The sequence below is a fragment of the Anser brachyrhynchus genome (genome assembly GCF_964034855.1).
Source record: "Anser brachyrhynchus genome assembly, chromosome: 6".
Classification (NCBI taxonomy): Eukaryota; Metazoa; Chordata; class Aves; order Anseriformes; family Anatidae; genus Anser; species Anser brachyrhynchus.
The window spans coordinates 20,947,273-20,964,715 of NC_137700.1; the positions used below are offsets into that span (position 1 = coordinate 20,947,273).

Below are 17,443 nucleotides of genomic sequence, written 5' to 3' on the forward strand. Positions count from 1 at the left end.
TTTTGTGCATGCATACTCAAGTAACAGTTAATGGGTTATGTTAGCTTCAAGTGTGAGAAGTTTACTGTGACGTTCTAGTATTGCAAACAGGCCCCCTTAACTGGCACATTTGATGTTCAAGCACTTGTGGTATTTCCTCCATACATTAATATGCACATAGTAGGCAATTAAAAAGGTTGAAATCCTACATAAAGCAGTGGGCATAACATGCTAAGGAAATTAGGCTGAATCTCGCATAAAAGTTAATTGCGACACAGATCCAAGTCGTATCTGATGCATGGCTTCATCTCCCTTTTGTCTACAACACACATGCACACTTCATATTTTGAATCCCTAATGTTAGAACAAGCACTTTAAGGATATGCATGATTTTAAAAAACAGCCAAGACAAATAGTAGAAAATGCATTTTATTTATATGGAAAAGGCTACATTTAGATTTGTAAAAGGTCTGAGTGTTATGTTGCCCACATGTCAAAAATCAGTTGTGAATAGCAACAAAAAGGTTACATATCTTTCTACATAGCAGTGCAATTAGTTCACATTGCAATAAAATTAAGTCAAGTATGCAACAGAATCAAAAACAAGTGTTTCTCCATAATCAGCGTACAAAGAATTACAGTGCAAAGATCATTCTAGGTTTTAAGAAATCTGCAGTCAGTCATTAGGACATCCTAACGGGCAGGATATCCCAATTATTTTCATTACTAGCAGTTGTATCTTGTCAATACTGTGCACAAGAAAGTAAGTCTAAAATGAAATGACTTACATGGCAAATAAAATATATTTAGTCTATACAATAAAAATACATATTATATAAGTGAACTAACAAAATGAAATTTGAACACACTTATGAAACGGACAACATATCTTAAGGACACACATACAGTATTTATCACGTAAAAACAGCTACTTTTTTTCCAGCAAAAATAATTTGGTTGCTTTACAACTGCATTATGGATCTTACAGTTTGAAGATGCAGATGTCCAACTCTTAAAAACCATAATAAATGTCTTCTGCAAAGCATACAAAGAGGATAAATATTCTTATCACAGTCCTAAGGTTACTTTTGGAAGTTTGTTTTCCCTTGCTCCAGAAACACACTTACATGGGTGAAAAAATAAAAAATTCAAGGGGCATTATGGTACATTGAAACAGTAAACTGTGCTCCATTTCCTTCTAAGTTTGAAAAAAAAACTAGAATTTACAGTACTCTGTGGTATATGAAAAAGTCTTCACAAGTTTACATTGCATATTTCTGAGTCCATTCTCTTGCGTGTCTGTTGTATCTGTACGTGCAGAAAGAAGGCATTGAGTGAAGAGCTGTTAGTGATGCATGGACAGTAGCCACATATTTACTTCATACAGACGTTATTGAGCTTTTAATCTCTTAGCATTGACTCCAAGTTAAAATGTCTAAGAACCAAGAAACATATGCACTATATGTTCAGTTAAGGTTACCTATCAAAGCTATTTAGACTCAAACTCAAAACCAATCTTACTGGTTTGTACTAAAATGCGTATCGTTGTGCATACTTCACTTGCATTTCACAACTGGTTCCCTTACTTGTACATTAACAGGAGTTTGTTGCCAATTATTCCCAAATGTGTATGCTATTAAAAGTCTAACAAAGTTCACACATTTAAGTTGCATAAAATTCAGCATCATTAACTGGCATTGGAAAAGGTGCGGATGGAAGGCACAGAGATGTTATTCTCCATTCTACACTTCCACCTACATTTCAGAACTTGAAAGGAAAATTTCTTGAAAAGCGTTTCTGACTAGATTTTAAGTGTCAGGTCTTTTCCTTCTGGTATGAAGCTGACTAGCACTCCCAGAGGGAAGCGTCCCTGGAGAGTCACCAACTTTGCCTCTGGTCCTTGAACTTGCTAACATTCTACTCTTCAGACTAGATTCACTTTTTTCCTGTGTCCTCCAGAGGAAACATTGGCAAGTTTTTCTTTAAAATCACTTCTCAAGATCAATATACCAACTCCTGTACTAACTTACTTTGCTCTTAAGAATATGTTCTCATTCAAGTCTTTGGATTTTCAGTTACACACTCAGGGGTAACCAGCCCCATTATTCACTTCCCACATCTAACAGGATAGTAAAAATTCAGTGGGTGAAAAGCATAAAGAGACAGAGCTATAGTCAAGAATTTAATCTTCTACTTTCTGTTATAACGATTCAATTTCAAGTTGTGGACATGGAGAAATATCCCTTGTTCACTTCCTTTACAAACAGGAGGCTGAAAATACTAAGTGGATGGATAAAACTAGAGACACAAGTGGGCAGACGCTGAAGCACAACATCCTCAACTTGAGAATAATCTGCTTTGCAGAACAAGCCACAGTTCAAGCATTTCAAAAGTGGCTTACATGATTTGATTGTATCAGACTTTGAACTGTCAGAAAAAAAACATTTCAGTAATTCTCACTCTAGCGAAGAATACTAGACCTTAAACTTCCATGTGACTTCTGCCTCACTCCTTTTCTATCCAGTCCTGAATGTAAAAGCAATACTCAAATCTTCATGAAGCTGTGACAACAAATACTTCTTACTTGGGATTATTTTTTTATGTAATGAAAAATAAATATTAACACACAGCATTAATGTATTATATTTTTGTACTTGTTTTCATAAAACTAAGTATCCAACAGTTGTGTACACCTACAGGTTCCTGCTTGCCATTCTACCAATAGATATTTTCAAGATTTAAATATCTAATCCTCTATGCAGTAGATATCTATGTAAAGAGTTTTTTAAAAAATAAGGTAAACAGTTGTATAGCCAATCACTATCTGCAAGTACCACACACATAAATACGCATAATTATGTCATACTCACTTTTCCTTGTCTGACTTGTAGATCTGTGCAATATCCGGTACTAAAGGATCATCTGGATTAGGATCACAAAGTAAGGAGCATATGGACAATAAAACTAAATAAAAGAGACGCTAGGTTAAACAAGTTAGTTCACTTCATTTCTATAATCCTTTAATATATTCCAGTACACAGACAGTGGAAAAAGGAAGACTAGAAAGAGAATGCGTATCAGTATTAATGTTTTGGACAGCAGTTTTGCTCAGAAGTGTTAATACAGCACCATGTTTCTAGGTAGGCATTAAACAACACCCGATAACAGCCTAGAGAACTCACAATCCGTGCACTTATACCTCTGGTAATTATCTCTTTCCCATGTTTTCACCTATGAAAATTAAACTACAGAGTACGTAGGTACATATCAATGTTCGATCAAATGAAGACCTTACATCTTCAATTATTTATAATTATCATTAATATTACACTACCACGTAACACTGGATTTGTGCATATCCTTCTCCACTTCTGTGCTGACTGTTATTCTCTCCTCCATATGAGCATTTCACTTGATTTGATACATGTGACACTTCCATTTGGGGAAACATTTTACCAGGTTTTTATGCAGGTACTCCCTTATGATTCTAGTTTTGATCCCTGGTATCTATCTGAGGACATTTGATTTTTCTAACACTTTCAACACACATATTTCAGGTAACTTCAATTTTAAACTCAGAACTAACATGGATACCAAAAGCACTCACTTCAACAATTCACAATAGGTTGTGAAAGGGAATTTGATGCTACAATGAAAATCTGCTGTAGAATATGATTTTTTCCCTTGCTTTGTCTTGTTACAAAAAAGATAGGACTAACACGTATTTACAGCAGTAGCAAACTTCATGCTGACATACTTCACTTTATTAGGTGCCAAATACACCAGTAACATTGGAAAATCAGGTTACAACACTCAGAGACACCAATCAGAGGTGCTATCAGTACGTCATAATCCTTTGATCCACTAAAACAAGAACTGTAAACAAGAAATTTCTTCCATGAGCCACTGAGCTGATTTCCAGTTTAAAAAACACAAAATGTATACGTGTTAAAAGCAAGTCAAGTCAAATCACACAAGACCTACAGGCTGCTCTTCTTTAGAGCTGAAGGAATACTCAAAAAAAGTAAACACACTTGTAGAAAAGTGCTAAAGATCTGAATACTCAGATACCAGATAAATACCAACTGGTAAACAAGATCTAGGTGCCAACTAAATACATTCTGAATAACTAGGAACCAATTTTTGCTCAGCAATACAACAAGCAATTTCTGTGGAAAGCTGGTATGAGCTACACACAACAGTAATTCATGTCTTCAACAGCTACGTGAGAAAACACCTTTAAAACTGTATTTTATTTAGCTACTGAAATTATTGCGTATGGTTGGTGTGCATGAGCAGAAGTTGCTTTTCCAATCATGTGTAACAACTGCACCTGCATAAAGCAATTTCCATGGGACAAAGACTAACAATGTTTTCCTTGCTCATACACCAAATGCAACGACACTGTTCTAAAACAGATACATGGTTTAGAGAGCTTTCAAAAACATAAGCAAGATGTGATACTGTTTAATCTTTTGAGCAACATGAGAACTTCCTGTAATATGACTAAGATCATGGCTAAGCATTTTGAATATGGGTGAGAAAAACTGCAGCCACATTCTAAGCAGCTTTTGAAGTGACACAAAATGCCTACAAAAGAACTAATTAACCGTAACCACAATGTTCCAAATATCAAGTGTTCAAATTTGAGAAAAATTTAACTACAAGATTAGAGTATTTTATTAACTCATTTACTGATGACTTAGAAAACAGTTACGTTTTAAAATTCATCTTACAGAGGAATCCAAGCCAAAACAACTTACTAAATTTCAAAATAAAGTGTAATTAAGATCTTAGCCCACATAAGCATGCTCAGGCAATCACAAGCAATCCAAGAGGCCTCCCTACATGTCAGTATTGAGGTTTTCCACTTACATCCAAATTCATTTGGTTTTGCAACTCTGTTCAGAAGTTTCTCTTCAGTTCTGCCCACACAGTCAGTTATAATACAGAAGCTGCACTTCAGCCTAATTGGACATTTTTTATCTCACCCAATTTGGTTTAGAACATTTCCTTGCCATGCAGATAATGTATGATGTCATGTGACACTCCAAATAAACTGTGCAACATCTTGGATCGTAACAAGGATTCCAATGGAATTACCACTGCTGTAACACGCAGGATAAATGAGTTCTCACTGGCACCCTTGGACAAGGCAGTGAAACCAGAAAAAAACCATGGCAGTGTATGCAAATTCATAAATCCATTAGCATATCTGTGACTTTACCTTTAGATACAGTCAGAGCTGGTGACCACTGAGATCTCAGGATATCAAGACAAATACTCCCATTACTGTTTATGTTTGGATGATATATTTTTGTGGTAAAAGCAATCTGGAATTAAAAAAAAGTAAAAAAAACAACAAGTAACATGAAATTGTTTTTTACATTTGGAATCCTTCACATTGTCCCTTCATTTCCAGTCATATTCGATCTGCCATATCCAACACAGCATACTGTACAACCTCTCATCCTATCACCCAGTTTTAGGATTCAGTTCATCCCTTATGTACCCTATCACTGGCCCTTCTGGTTTCAACTCCCAAAAGAAAGTCCCAGACAGCTAAAATATAGACACAGCTTTGACCTAAAAATTGTGTAAGTTTGAAGACAAAGGACTTACCTTTGGTGGTTTGAAAGGATAGTCTGTTGGAAAGTGTACTGTGAGAAAAAATACTCCCCCTTGATAAGCACTATCAGGCTGGAAAAAAACAAAAGAAACAAAACCCCTTAATATATTTCAGTTATTGTGGAGCTTCTCTTCTGAATGCAGAGAACCTCCCAAATGGATGAGTAACTTAGAAAGCTCATCTTTTATCCCCAATACACAGCCCATAGTGTACTGAGGATACCAAACCCTCCCACTGGCCAGCGATGCCACAGTAGAGCCAGCCGTGGCTACTACTGCAGTAGCACAACGAGGCTACTGAGTGCTGCCCTTCTTGGGGAGGGGAAGGAGGGGAGCAGGGTTTGACTGGTGGAGCTACAAAACTGCTGATCCATCAGCTCCAAACTAGCTCCCTCCTCAGTATCTGGGCTGTGAGGCACTCCTGGAAGCTCAGCTCCACGGCACCAAGGGGACCAAGAGCAGGTCTTCCAAATCCTGTCTCCATACAACACCACAGCTGCTCTGCTACATTCGGGATCTTCCTCCATCGTTAAGCTACGAATATACTTACCTTAAGAAGTGGTTTCTCTTTGCAGATGCAAAGAGTAGGATTTTCCAACTTAATTCAGGTGATCATGATGACATCAGGGAGTTTTAAAACACACAACATCTTTGTGACCTGTACAAATCTGTGAACATGCATTTTGTTAGAGAACATGTGCACAGGTTTACGTCCAGGTTGCACACAGTTAATAGATAGAAATAACTTTGTTGCAGTCAGCTGTTGAAGAAATCTTTCATTTTTATTTACTAGAGAAGTGGGGAAAAAAGTCTCAGTGCTAAATGACAGAGCAGCGCTTCAAGTTCAAATTAAGGAGAAGAAAAATCTCTCTCGTTACTCAAGAAGTTTAAAACAGCAAGACAGTAACTCAGTCTCAGCAAAGCTGCAGGAGAAGTTTTGGGTTTTCTTATGGGAGTAAATGCAGATTTTTTTTAGATAAAACATTTACCTTAGAAATGAGCAAAAATTGCAGTTTTAGAGATGAATTGAAGAAGTAAAGTCACAAATGGTCCCCTATGACATGTTGTCTTATGCACTCAAAATGCAGACAGTGTTGCAACATAAGGCAGGTTATATACGGTATTGCTAAGAAGCCAGCATTAGGTAACATCAGAGAAGATTGCCACTCACAGTTAGGTTTGAAATGACAGCTTGCATGCATAGTAAATGGACTTTTCAAAGTTAAAATAAGCTGAAGATCAGACAAGTTCAGTGCCAAGGGGAAGGCAAAGCGAAGTCACACAGCATTTGGTGGGTAAGGCACATCAAACTGACGATGTGCAGACAGGAGAAGAGGTTACGCTACTTCCACATATAGGAAGTGAGCTCTGAAGGAAAGCTTTAGTCCTGTGCTTCCCTCAGCCCATCAGAAGATGTACAGGATGTGCACCCCTATTTCCTTATGTTATCGAGACAAAGTTATGTTATCAAGGCAAAAGTGCTGATAGTGTGGCTTTTCTCATTGATGGTTATGGTTGAGAAGGGTTGGCAAGAGATGCTCACTGTTATCCTTAACTAGAGAAATCTGAGGAACCTGAAGGGGAGAAAAGACTATTTTCCACTACAAGGTATGAAAGGCGAATTGTGAGCTGGAAAAAAAAGAATTAAATTGGGATTTATGTGCTAGTGTTTTCTTTGCTAAGGTCAAAGTCATTCAGGATAGACATTACTGGTGGCAATCAGCACACAAGCTTTTCCTAACTCTATATTCTTTGATATTATTTGCTGTTTTGCCATTCACCTTCAGGGAGTGCAGAAGGGCAAGAGCAGAATGACTTTGTATGTGAAGGAACACAGCTGCCAAAGAACAATGGCATAAGTATGAGCATCCTGTAGAAAAGCTTGTCACAATAATTTGAGTGGCTGCTGCATCACCACAAACTCCGTCACATCACTGACAAACTAGTAACTGGTCTTTTACTGCTCCAGAGCAGCTGTGATGGAAATGCAGAAATAGTCTCAAATTAGTCACAATTTCACTTTTCTCCACCATGTGATGTTGCATCTCATGGGATTAAGTAGCGTCTCAAATTTTCAGCTCAGTAACTGAACCAGAAGCTCTTCTTTCAAAATTACCAAATCCAAAAGGAAAACACCAGGAATACAAGCTCCTTGCCGTGGTATTTATAAACACCCCTTCTTTCAGGTCACGTTGTTCTTCATTCTTTTTGCTGAAACCCTTTCCAATTTTCCTTCAGAATGTTCCGTTCTTAATATATATTGCCCTTTCTTATGTCATGTCCTTCAAGAGTCATAAATCACAACTTTAGCAATCTCACTCAACCCAAAAAAAGCCTTTCTCACACAGAAACCAAAAGTACCCACAAATGGGGACTACAGTTCCCAAAAGCCATCAGCTTCTGCCAGAGCCACATCACAGCCCTCAGCTAAGTTCTAAAAGCCCCTGAATCACCTTGTGCAACACCACTCTTGTTTACAGTTCACAACTTTAACATGGGATTACTTTAACTATTTCTCTTTCAGAATTGAAATGATGATCTCTGAAAAGCAAGCTCTTGAGTTTGCAGCCCACATCACCAATTCAAACATTAGGGATGCTTAACCAGTCAATTGAAATTTCAGGAAGAAGACTACAGAATTTTTTTGAACAGTTAAAGAAGAAATGAATGCCAGACTACTATAAACAACAACGCAAACCCCAGATCTTTAATCCGTACATAGTACAGCCGAATTTAACTGCCATGTTAAAAGACACCCAAATGAATCCTTCTGTAACAAAAAAAGGAAACGCCTACTTTCTAAGGGGAACAAACTATTATACTTACAGGTCCCATAATAGTTGCTTGCCAATGAAATACTGCAAATCAAAAAGATAAAGTGATTAGAGATTTTCTAAGCTTTTCCTTAACCAGAAAAGGTCAGCCGTGGCAAGGTGCTATGAAGAGCTTACAGTCATCTCCAACAGGTCCGGCAGAACAGTGGGCCGGCGGGTCTCGCTGCAGGTCACTTAGCTCCTGGAAGAAAAACACAAATATTTGAAATGTATCTACATGAACAGACACACCACAGAGCAGCATCGCTTCGAAAGTGAAAACAAAAAAATTTATTGAATAGATCCATAATATTTTTTTTAAGAAATCAAAATGTGAAGTGCCCATTGATAATGGAAAGATTTCTTCCTGATAGGTTTGCAGCTGAAGGCAATATTATACAGATTAACATCTGAAAGCATGAGAGTTACAACCAAGTTCGTAATTCACTGGATCTACTGAAGTAGAGGCAGAAAGAAATCAAGAAAAAAAAGGATTTATTGATTTCCCCGTAAACTAACTGCTTAATTTAGAAATTTGTGCTCATCTGACTATTCCTTTAGCTTCTCTGTTTATAAAAGGTTCGTGTATTGGCCTCATCTATATCCATTAGCTGAGTTAAACTAGCTCATAAAATGCTTGCAGACTGCCTAAAGGTGATATAGGAAAGCAAAGAATCCTAAGTGAACTAGTGAACAAAAGGAAATTACCAGCTATACACCTTACTGAACATACCTTGATTTGATTCTCTACGTGCTTTCTTTCAAAAGTGACTACTAGAAAAACCTGGAAAAAGTTGATGTTTAAGAGAAGCGTGCAGAGAAACTTTTGCGTGTCAACTGATTTATTTTACAGAAGTTTAAACAGTCCCAAACAATTTAAATTACACAGATACTCAGCTTTTCATTTATGTCATCAACACTACATCAAACACAAAACAAGCCAGGCATTAATGCAGGTTCATTTTCCTTGTTTAATTCAATATACAAGTCTTGATATCTAAAGTTTTACTACACGAAGAACAAGTTATGTACTTTTTCCAGTTCCAAGCTGATAGGAACCATGCTGCTCTAAGTCTAACGAGCATGTGTAAATACTTCAATTGAAATGAGCTTAAACAATGTGTCCTAAGTCACTGTTCCTAAGTCACTCAACTAATTACCAAGAACATTTCATTCAATAACAAACACGAGAAGGTCTGCAAGAATCTCTATAAGTTTAGCTTAAAGACTAACAGTGGAAGCACTTCCACCCAAAAAATCATTAGTCAAGAAAACAATTAAAGAAAATCAACGTGTAAACCAGAACAAACTTTAAGTCGCGTAAAATTTGTGTATGTAGCGTGATCAGGCTTTATGCACAAGATGAAGGGTTACAACTCCGCACTTCCAACTGCTGTGATATATTTATCCGTTTACACCAGCCAGCAAGCATTTCAACTCGTGCAGTGCCCTCCCCGAGACGCCCACTTCACCAGGGACAAGGTGCCTAGCACCCAAACTCGGGCACACTTCTTGTAGGTCAACTCTTGGCCGCAGGTCCAAGGAAGGGCAGCACCACAAATATCCAACCAGCTCTGAGCAAGCAGTAACATTACTGCTCTGCTAAGGCATGCCTTCCCCTGTGTGACTGAAAACATGAGGGCTCTTTGCTCTACTGAAATAGGTCCAGTCGCTAGCTCGTGTGACTCGCCAACTCAGCTTTATCCCGTTGGTGAAACTCTACACCGCTCCAGAAACAACGCTCCAGGCTAGACTTGCACTGTATTTGTAAAGGATTTTGCTTTCGCCTTTTAGTCCCCTTTTTGATCTGCGGATTCAAGTTTCAGTAAGGCAGCAATACAGAGAAGTGTGACCTATGCAAAGCCCAGTCACTGCCAGCACAAGAAGTCAACAAGTCTCAGATTTCCAGGAATCACGAGACTCAGCCAGCAGCAGAGCAGTTCCAGCCACTGTCTGCACTAACTCACAGCCCAAGATCTAATAAGAGAAGATGGAGTTTTGTATGGACAGTACCAAAGTCATCTACACGAGAAATGTTGGCTGAAGTGGAGAACTCAAAACCTAAAAATCACATTTTATAGCAATTATGTCTGACTACTAAATTAAAGGTAACGATGGGGAAAAACATGTAGCTTAATCCAGAGACTCTAAAATACGTACACACATTTCCTTATGCATGTGACTCACCATCACAGCTGCCGGGCAAGCAATTTTGGAGTCACAAATCTGTAGCAGTACTTCCATTTGTGAGATGATTTCCTTGAGATCTTAACATCCCCAAAACCATACAAATTGATTTTCATTCATATGTACACAAGTACTTCTGAACTGGTAAGAACTGAGAAAGTCTCCTCAGGCACACACCTGCTATTTGTTGAGGCTCAAGGCACTGAAATTTGTCCCCAACAAAAACATGTTTTTAATCACAGCTTGATGAGGCCAGTCCAGTCCTGTCATTAATATTTCCCCAGTAGTGATGAAGAAAAGCCTTTCTTCAGCCTAGTTCACTACATGAGAGCAATGGTCACAGATATACTAAGAAGGCTTCTGCAGCCAATTCAGGCTGCATTCATATTTCCCATTCATAAGAAATAGAGTACTAAAGCCAATAGGCTTTGAAAATACAAATAGTAACATGATCAAACTTTGTAAATTGAATTTGACAGTAACAGTTTGAGCCTTTACATACAGCAGCTCAGATCAAGCTGTGATAAAAATCAAAGAAGTATTTTGCTTTGTACTGTTAATTATGCTGTTCAAGCTTGGCATTCAAAGCAAAATTATCTAGAGAGCTGTATGATTTAGGCTTCGGTCTTTCCTACACCTCCTGCAATGCTATAAGGAGATATCCCTCACAAGTCACGCTGACTTGCCAGCATCCAGAGCTGAACACCACAGAAGAGCTGCGATGGTTCCCTAGAATAAACAGGGGTACAAAAACTGCTTTGAGACTTCATACAGTTGCAAAAGAATGAGGTGTTGAATATAAGAATACGAAGCAGCAAAGATGCTCTTCAAAAGAAGCCCGAGAAGTCCAAAGAGCTACTAAGCACAACGTGCTGAAACCTCATCAAGGAGCACAGAAGAACTGCACGGAAGGCTGGCTGCAGACAGTCAACGCTAAAGATTTTTCTGTAATTCTAAGTGAGTTGGTTCCGGCAGTTTTGTCCATGTTTTATGGATTATAAAACACTGCAGCATGATGCAGGTCTGCTTGCCTCAAGGCCTTGTCTGCACGGATATTTTTAGTCAGCGGTACAGAAAATGCTGGTGCAAGACTTTGATGCACGTATGCTAAAAAAAAGTGGATTTGTAACTCAAAGTAGCGTGGATTCCTTTTCAAAAGGGAAACTCAACACTGCAAGTTACAGCATACACCAGGGCAACACCTTCTGAGAGACAACGCAAAAAGAATAAAGGTCTGTCTGCAAGAGCTGCAAGCAGAAGTATTAGTTATTTTAAACAGTGGTGAATGTCACGGCACAAAAGCATCTATCGGGAGCTCAATGCGTGCCACACTTTGTCCCAGTGAAGCCATAATAAACTTGTATAAAGAAAAGAGCTAAGCTGTGGACGCTGCTAGGAATAAACCTTCTAATCCTCTCTAACACTGAAAAATGTTACCTAGTAGAATAAAACACAGTTAATTCTATACCTCCGGCTGGTTGCAATTAACAGGTGTAACAGCAAACTACTTCTCCTGTTTAAAACCAGAGAACAGCAGCAGAGCACAGAAGCAGGCAGGATCCGTGATCGGGTGAAGCTAATAAAGGAAGACTGGCACAGTGTTAGAAATGTTACCCAGCAATTACTGGGGAGGGACACAGCAAAGCCTCCAAATTATCACCTCTCGTTGCACCACACACACTCTAGAATGCATGGACTCACGGACAGCATGAGACAAAAATTTTAAAATCAAGTTTAACAAATGTAAGACGCATACCACAATAAACTGTGTAAGCTGGAAATGTGTCTGAACATGCAGACTAGCACTCATTGACAAAGTACATTACAGAATATATTTCATAAATCGTAAAGCTGGTGAAGACTGGGAGGCCAGTTTAGCAGTTCTGTGCTTCACTAGGAGACAGGGATTATCTCCTAAAAAGCTACAAGAATAAGATTGGAAAGGATATGTTGACAACAAGGAGGTAAATATTCTAAGCATAGCACTTACGGACACTCAAAGGGTATAAGCAGGAGTACCAATAAAAAAAAAAAACACTAAACTAAAATCTCTCCTCTGTTGCAGTTAAAAAAAAAAAAAAAAAGAGTCCAAAAAAAGTCTGCAGGCTATCAGAAGACAGAAATAAACTGCAGGCAGCATCACTGAAAGCTATTTTAGTTCTTTAAATACATGAAACCGCAACCAGAGCCCTTTTCCACACCATTATTTAAAATAGAGGTTTTTAAATTTGCCAGCTATGCTCCTCATTTCTTGCACAAAAAGCACTGTACTTTCTATCAAGTCGACACATTCACTGCTGCTCCTCTATTAATGGTGATTGGAACCATCTGCCCAAAAAGCAGCTAGAGCACTGATTAGACTTTGGCTAGTTAACAGATTTTCTTTTCTTCGTAAGTTTAGGAAACGTAAAGCATTTACCATCACGTCTCAATATAAAGTTAAGTTTTAGTAATAGAGTACCTATCTGGTTTTATACACTGTTTGATACAAAATATGTTGCTGTGATTTCACAGCTAATGTTTCGGAAACAAACTAAAATAATTTGTATTACAGAACTGAAAAAGTTTCCTTAGCATGTTTATTATCCACTAAAGAAAGTCAGAACCTAAACCACAATTACTGATAACATTTGCACTTGAGTTAATTTAATCAACCACAGTTATTTTCAACATAAAACTCGAGTTGGTATGTCCTGTTAGACTATGCATGTATGAAACACGCTGAAACAAACAAACATATAGCTGAATGGTAAATTTCAACGTTTGAATGCTTCCATTCTTACTGAGCTGTGGGAGAAAAACAATCCAGCACTATGCACTGACAAGATTAAAAACAACAGCTATTTTTAAACCAGTCTTTAAATGTGTCAGAAAATACGTGGCTGCTGCCCTCAAAATCTCTTCTACCCAAAAAAAGTCCAATTTATTTTTATGCTGATAACAAGAGCAAGTGAATACTGGTTTTCTAAAGATTTCAAAATAGTCTGAGCCATTAACAGGCATAAGAAACATCAGCAGCTCATTAATACTAGAGGAGCCTCCAAAAGTACAGGATTTATGATGAAAACAATCTCCCCAGCTGTAAGACTGAACTGACAGGATAACAAACTCCCAATTAGGTAAGTAAACAGAGTATTTGCAACAGGAATCTCAGAAAAGTGACCCTGCACAGGACTGATGGGCTGAACTGACCCATTCAATAACGTCCCTAACACAACTGCCTGAATTATTTTCTACTTGGCACAAAAGTTGCGGTGTCTCAGTATCCTGGGGCAGTAATAATAAAGATTTCTTTGCAGAATAACCCTCCCCAGCTAAAACCTACACTATTCCTCTTCATAATCTGCAACATCTGGATTTTACAACATCCAGAAACTAGCGGGTTATTCTTTCATCGCTGCATCACAGACTACAGGGAAGCAGCTCCTGCCCCAAGGAACTTGTATTCTACATCACATACAGAGCACAGACTGAAGTTTTTGACAGCCTAGAAGCACAACTGCCTCTCCTTCGTGCTACAGCAAAGCATTAACAAGTTCAACTGACCCAGACCCTCCGCTTAAAACGAGCAAGAACCCCCCATCCTTCCAAGGAACTCCGAGATGAATTCGTCATCGAGTTAGTACTGACCTCTATTGCTTCCAGAGCAGGGCTTCACGTCCTCACTGCTCTTCCACCCTCAGCACTAAGCTGAACACACTTGGATGATCAGCTTGCTTGTTGGTTATTTACTTGCTTGTAAAAAAAAAAAAAACTCCCAAGCACAATGCATCCTTCCATTATTAGTGCAGAGCCCTGAAATCTGCAGCTTGTCCTTTGAGGAGCCCCTCAAGGCAGACCAACGAAAGAAAAGATGAAACAACACAATCACAACGGCAATACTGTTTAGAAACTGGAGTCCCAACTGGCACAGGACAAAATACACTTTCTAATATACATGTGTTACAGCTGTGCTTCCTCTGTAGGTGCTATCATTCCGACCACACAAGCTACCAAAATTATTGTGAACAAGCCTGTCACCAAAATCCTTCAGCTGTGTTAAAGCACAGTTCTGAGCCACTCTAAAACCACCCAGGCTTAACCAGAGGCACTATGTCTAGACCGACAAGTTCCCAAGCAATGCCATTGTGTTTTCTGACAGTGCTTTGTTCTCCAAAGAGGTCCCCTAGGCACTTTCTCAAACTATAAAATCCTTACAGCGTTTCCTCTACTCCAGATCTTATCGCCTCCTACCCTCGTGATACAACGTAGCTATCAACCTTTACAGCCTGTCTGAAACATCTGGGAGATGGATAGGATGAACAAACCTTCATAAAAACACATCTCATCTACTCCATTAGTTTTTCCCCATTTCATCATGTTAAGGAAAGCTCTACGTATTACACTGACATCAAGATACATTGTCTTTTCAAACTTTTCCCCTTCATTTTTATCTTCCATTTGCAATAACTTCCTTGACACTTTCTTCTTTCACAGCAAGTGGCTTGTTATGATACTGCTTTGTAGCCTGCCTGCTGGACAAATCCCTCTAGCAGTAATTATTTTTTTACCCTGGAAAGGCAGCAGATAGCAATTAGGGAAGATAATAATAATAATAATAATAAAACAGTAATAGTCTTTTCTGCAGAAAAGTAGAAGAGGTAGCCAGTACTGAAACTAATCTCAACTCTTCTGGTAGCTCCCACTCCAGAATTTCTTCATGTTTCAGATAAAACCTATTGCACAATCTGGAAATCTTATACTTGAAGTCGGCATTTCTTGACTCTCAGAGAACAGAGAAAGAATCTAATAAGACTAACAGCACACAAAACGCTAACTTCAGGATAGGTTTCACATCTATTGAAGATAAAGTTTGAAAACACCACAGTAAAGAAAGCTGTGGTTTTCCAATACGTATGGACGCCACTAAAAGAGGCTTTTCCACCTCAAAAATGCCGGAAAACTACCAGACTTCCCACTTTCTTTACTCACCTTAACAGAAAGAAATTGGAAGAAAAGGAGAGAAAAGAAAGAAAAGGAAGAAAGAAAGAAAAGGAAGAGGAAAGAAGGTATTCAGAACAAACCTTCTAACACAAGGGTCAGGAGATTCTCAGAGAGAAGGTGAGAAGTGAAAAAGACAAGAAAAAAAAAGGAATAATCCCCAAAATATACAGAAGCAGGACAGAACTTACTGTTAGAGAGAAATCACCGTGCTCGTTGATGGTCAGCGCGGTATATTTGGTATAACACTCAAATATTGTGTCACGTATTTGTTACATATTTGGCATTCAGCGACAAAACCCTCCCCTGTTGACAAGATTTGCAGCGTGAGACCCGACCACCAGCTTCTGGTGGGAGCCCACAGCGGCCACCTTTCTCCACAGAGGGCACACCCCAGCGTTAACCGAAATTTTCTGTAAAAAAGAGAACACATTTTCCAAACCGTCAGCCGCCCCCCTCACCCCTCACCCCCCACCCCCCCCTCAGGGCGGAAAGGCACGGCTGAGGATGAGAAGCAGGGCTCCTGAGGGGACCGAGCGGGTACCGGCGGCCTCCCGTCGCCCCCCGCCCCCGTCCCCGCTCACTTTCTGTATCCGCTTCAGCGCCATGAGGGGACCGGGGCGGCGGCGGTGGCGGCGGCAACGGCTTCGGCGGGGGGGGGGGAGCGCGGCCGGGGCGGAGCGGGCGGGGAACGGCATCGGCGCGCGCCGCGGAGGGAGGGACGAGGCGGGGGGGGGGGGGGGGGGGGGGGGAGACCGGGCTCTTTGTGTCCGCCATCGCGGGGCGCGCTGGGAAATGTAGTCCTGGAGGGGGGGTGCCCTCTGGTGGTGCTCAGGGAATGCTGACTGGGGAGCCCGTGGGTCTGAAGTGATACCAGGACGTTCTTCTGAGGAAGGGCAGGCTCAGGGCGGACCTTATTGCTCTCTACAACTACCTGAAAGGAAGCTGTGGGTCGGCTTCTTCTCTCAGATAACTAGTGATAGGACTAGAGGGAATGGCCTCAAGTTGCGCCAGGGAAGGTTTAGGTTAGAAATAAGAAGACGTTTTTTCTCAGAAAGAGCAGTCAGGCATTGGAACAGGTTGCCCAGGGAGGTGGTGGCATCACCATCCCTATGAGTGTTCAAGGAAAGGTTGGATGTGGTGCTTAGGTACATGGCTTAGTGGGTGACATTGGTGGTAGGGGAGTGATTAGACCAGATGATCTTGGAGGTCTTTTCCAACCTTAATAATTCTATGAAAAGGTGTTTGAAGGTCACGTCCCTGGGAGGCATGGCAGGGGATGAAGAACAAGCAGCTAGCCTGCAGGAAGCCCTAGCCTTACTGCGGTTGCAGCCAGTAACAGATGGATGTTGCATTTGGCCTTGCTGTAACTGCAGCCACCCACCAGTACCAGATGGATGTTGCATCCAAGACACCGTATGGTAGAAAAAGGAGAGGTGTGCTGCTGAAAAGGCTGAGAAGTAGGTCCCAGCCTCACAAGTCCTTGAGGACTCTTGGCACTATTTTTTTTTCCAAGTGAAGACCTAGATTCTAAGGTCAATACCTGGGTGTATGGGGTATAAAAGGCTATTGCTCATAAGGTTAAGTAGGTCTTAGCTGCACAAGTCCTTTAGGACTCTTGGCATTACTTTTTCAAATAAAGACCTAGATTCTCAGCTCAATACCTGTGTGGGGGGCATAAAAGGCTATTTCTTTGAAGGCACTGCTCTTCAGTTTACTTCTCTACAGCAAAATAGGGGAGTTCCATACACCACCACGCTCCACATTCCATACACCAGCATAACCACCCAGGGCCACTACTGACAGTACCACGCCAGCCCTACGCCCCCCTAGCGATGCCCACCAACCCTGCTGTG

At 40.0% G+C, this 17,443-nt stretch overlaps 1 protein-coding gene across 2 annotated transcripts; it reads right to left on the reverse strand.

Moving 5' to 3' along the window:
• Window positions 1-392: 392 nt before the first annotated feature.
• On the reverse strand, window positions 393-16,334 carry UBE2D1 (ubiquitin conjugating enzyme E2 D1). 2 transcript variants are annotated; one of them, XM_080598429.1, is made up of 7 exons: window positions 16,172-16,334; window positions 8,559-8,622; window positions 8,434-8,465; window positions 5,602-5,679; window positions 5,207-5,312; window positions 2,850-2,943; window positions 393-1,287 (listed from the first exon to the last, which is right to left on the reverse strand). In XM_080598429.1, exons 1-7 carry the CDS (start codon window positions 16,283-16,285, stop codon window positions 1,242-1,244), a joined length of 534 nt encoding a protein of 177 aa, XP_080454555.1. In that variant the 5' UTR covers window positions 16,286-16,334; the 3' UTR covers window positions 393-1,241. The 2 variants fall into 2 exon arrangements, with proteins under 2 accessions (XP_080454555.1, XP_080454556.1); XM_080598430.1 differs by lacking the exon at window positions 16,172-16,334 and adding an exon at window positions 15,779-16,030.
• Between the last annotated feature and the right edge of the window lie 1,109 nt (window positions 16,335-17,443).

Excerpts from the sequence above, each read along its gene's own strand:
- UBE2D1 (XM_080598429.1), bottom strand. The coding sequence starts at position 16,285 with ATGCCGTTCCCCGCCCGCTCCGCCCCGGCCGCGCTCCCCCCCCCCCGC. Across the intron at positions 5,680-8,433 it reads AAGCAACTATTATGGGACCT|CCTGATAGTGCTTATCAAGG; the intron begins GTAAGTATAATA and ends GTTTTTTTCCAG. Across the intron at positions 5,313-5,601 it reads ATCCTTTCAAACCACCAAAG|ATTGCTTTTACCACAAAAAT; the intron begins GTAAGTCCTTTG and ends TTTTAATTCCAG.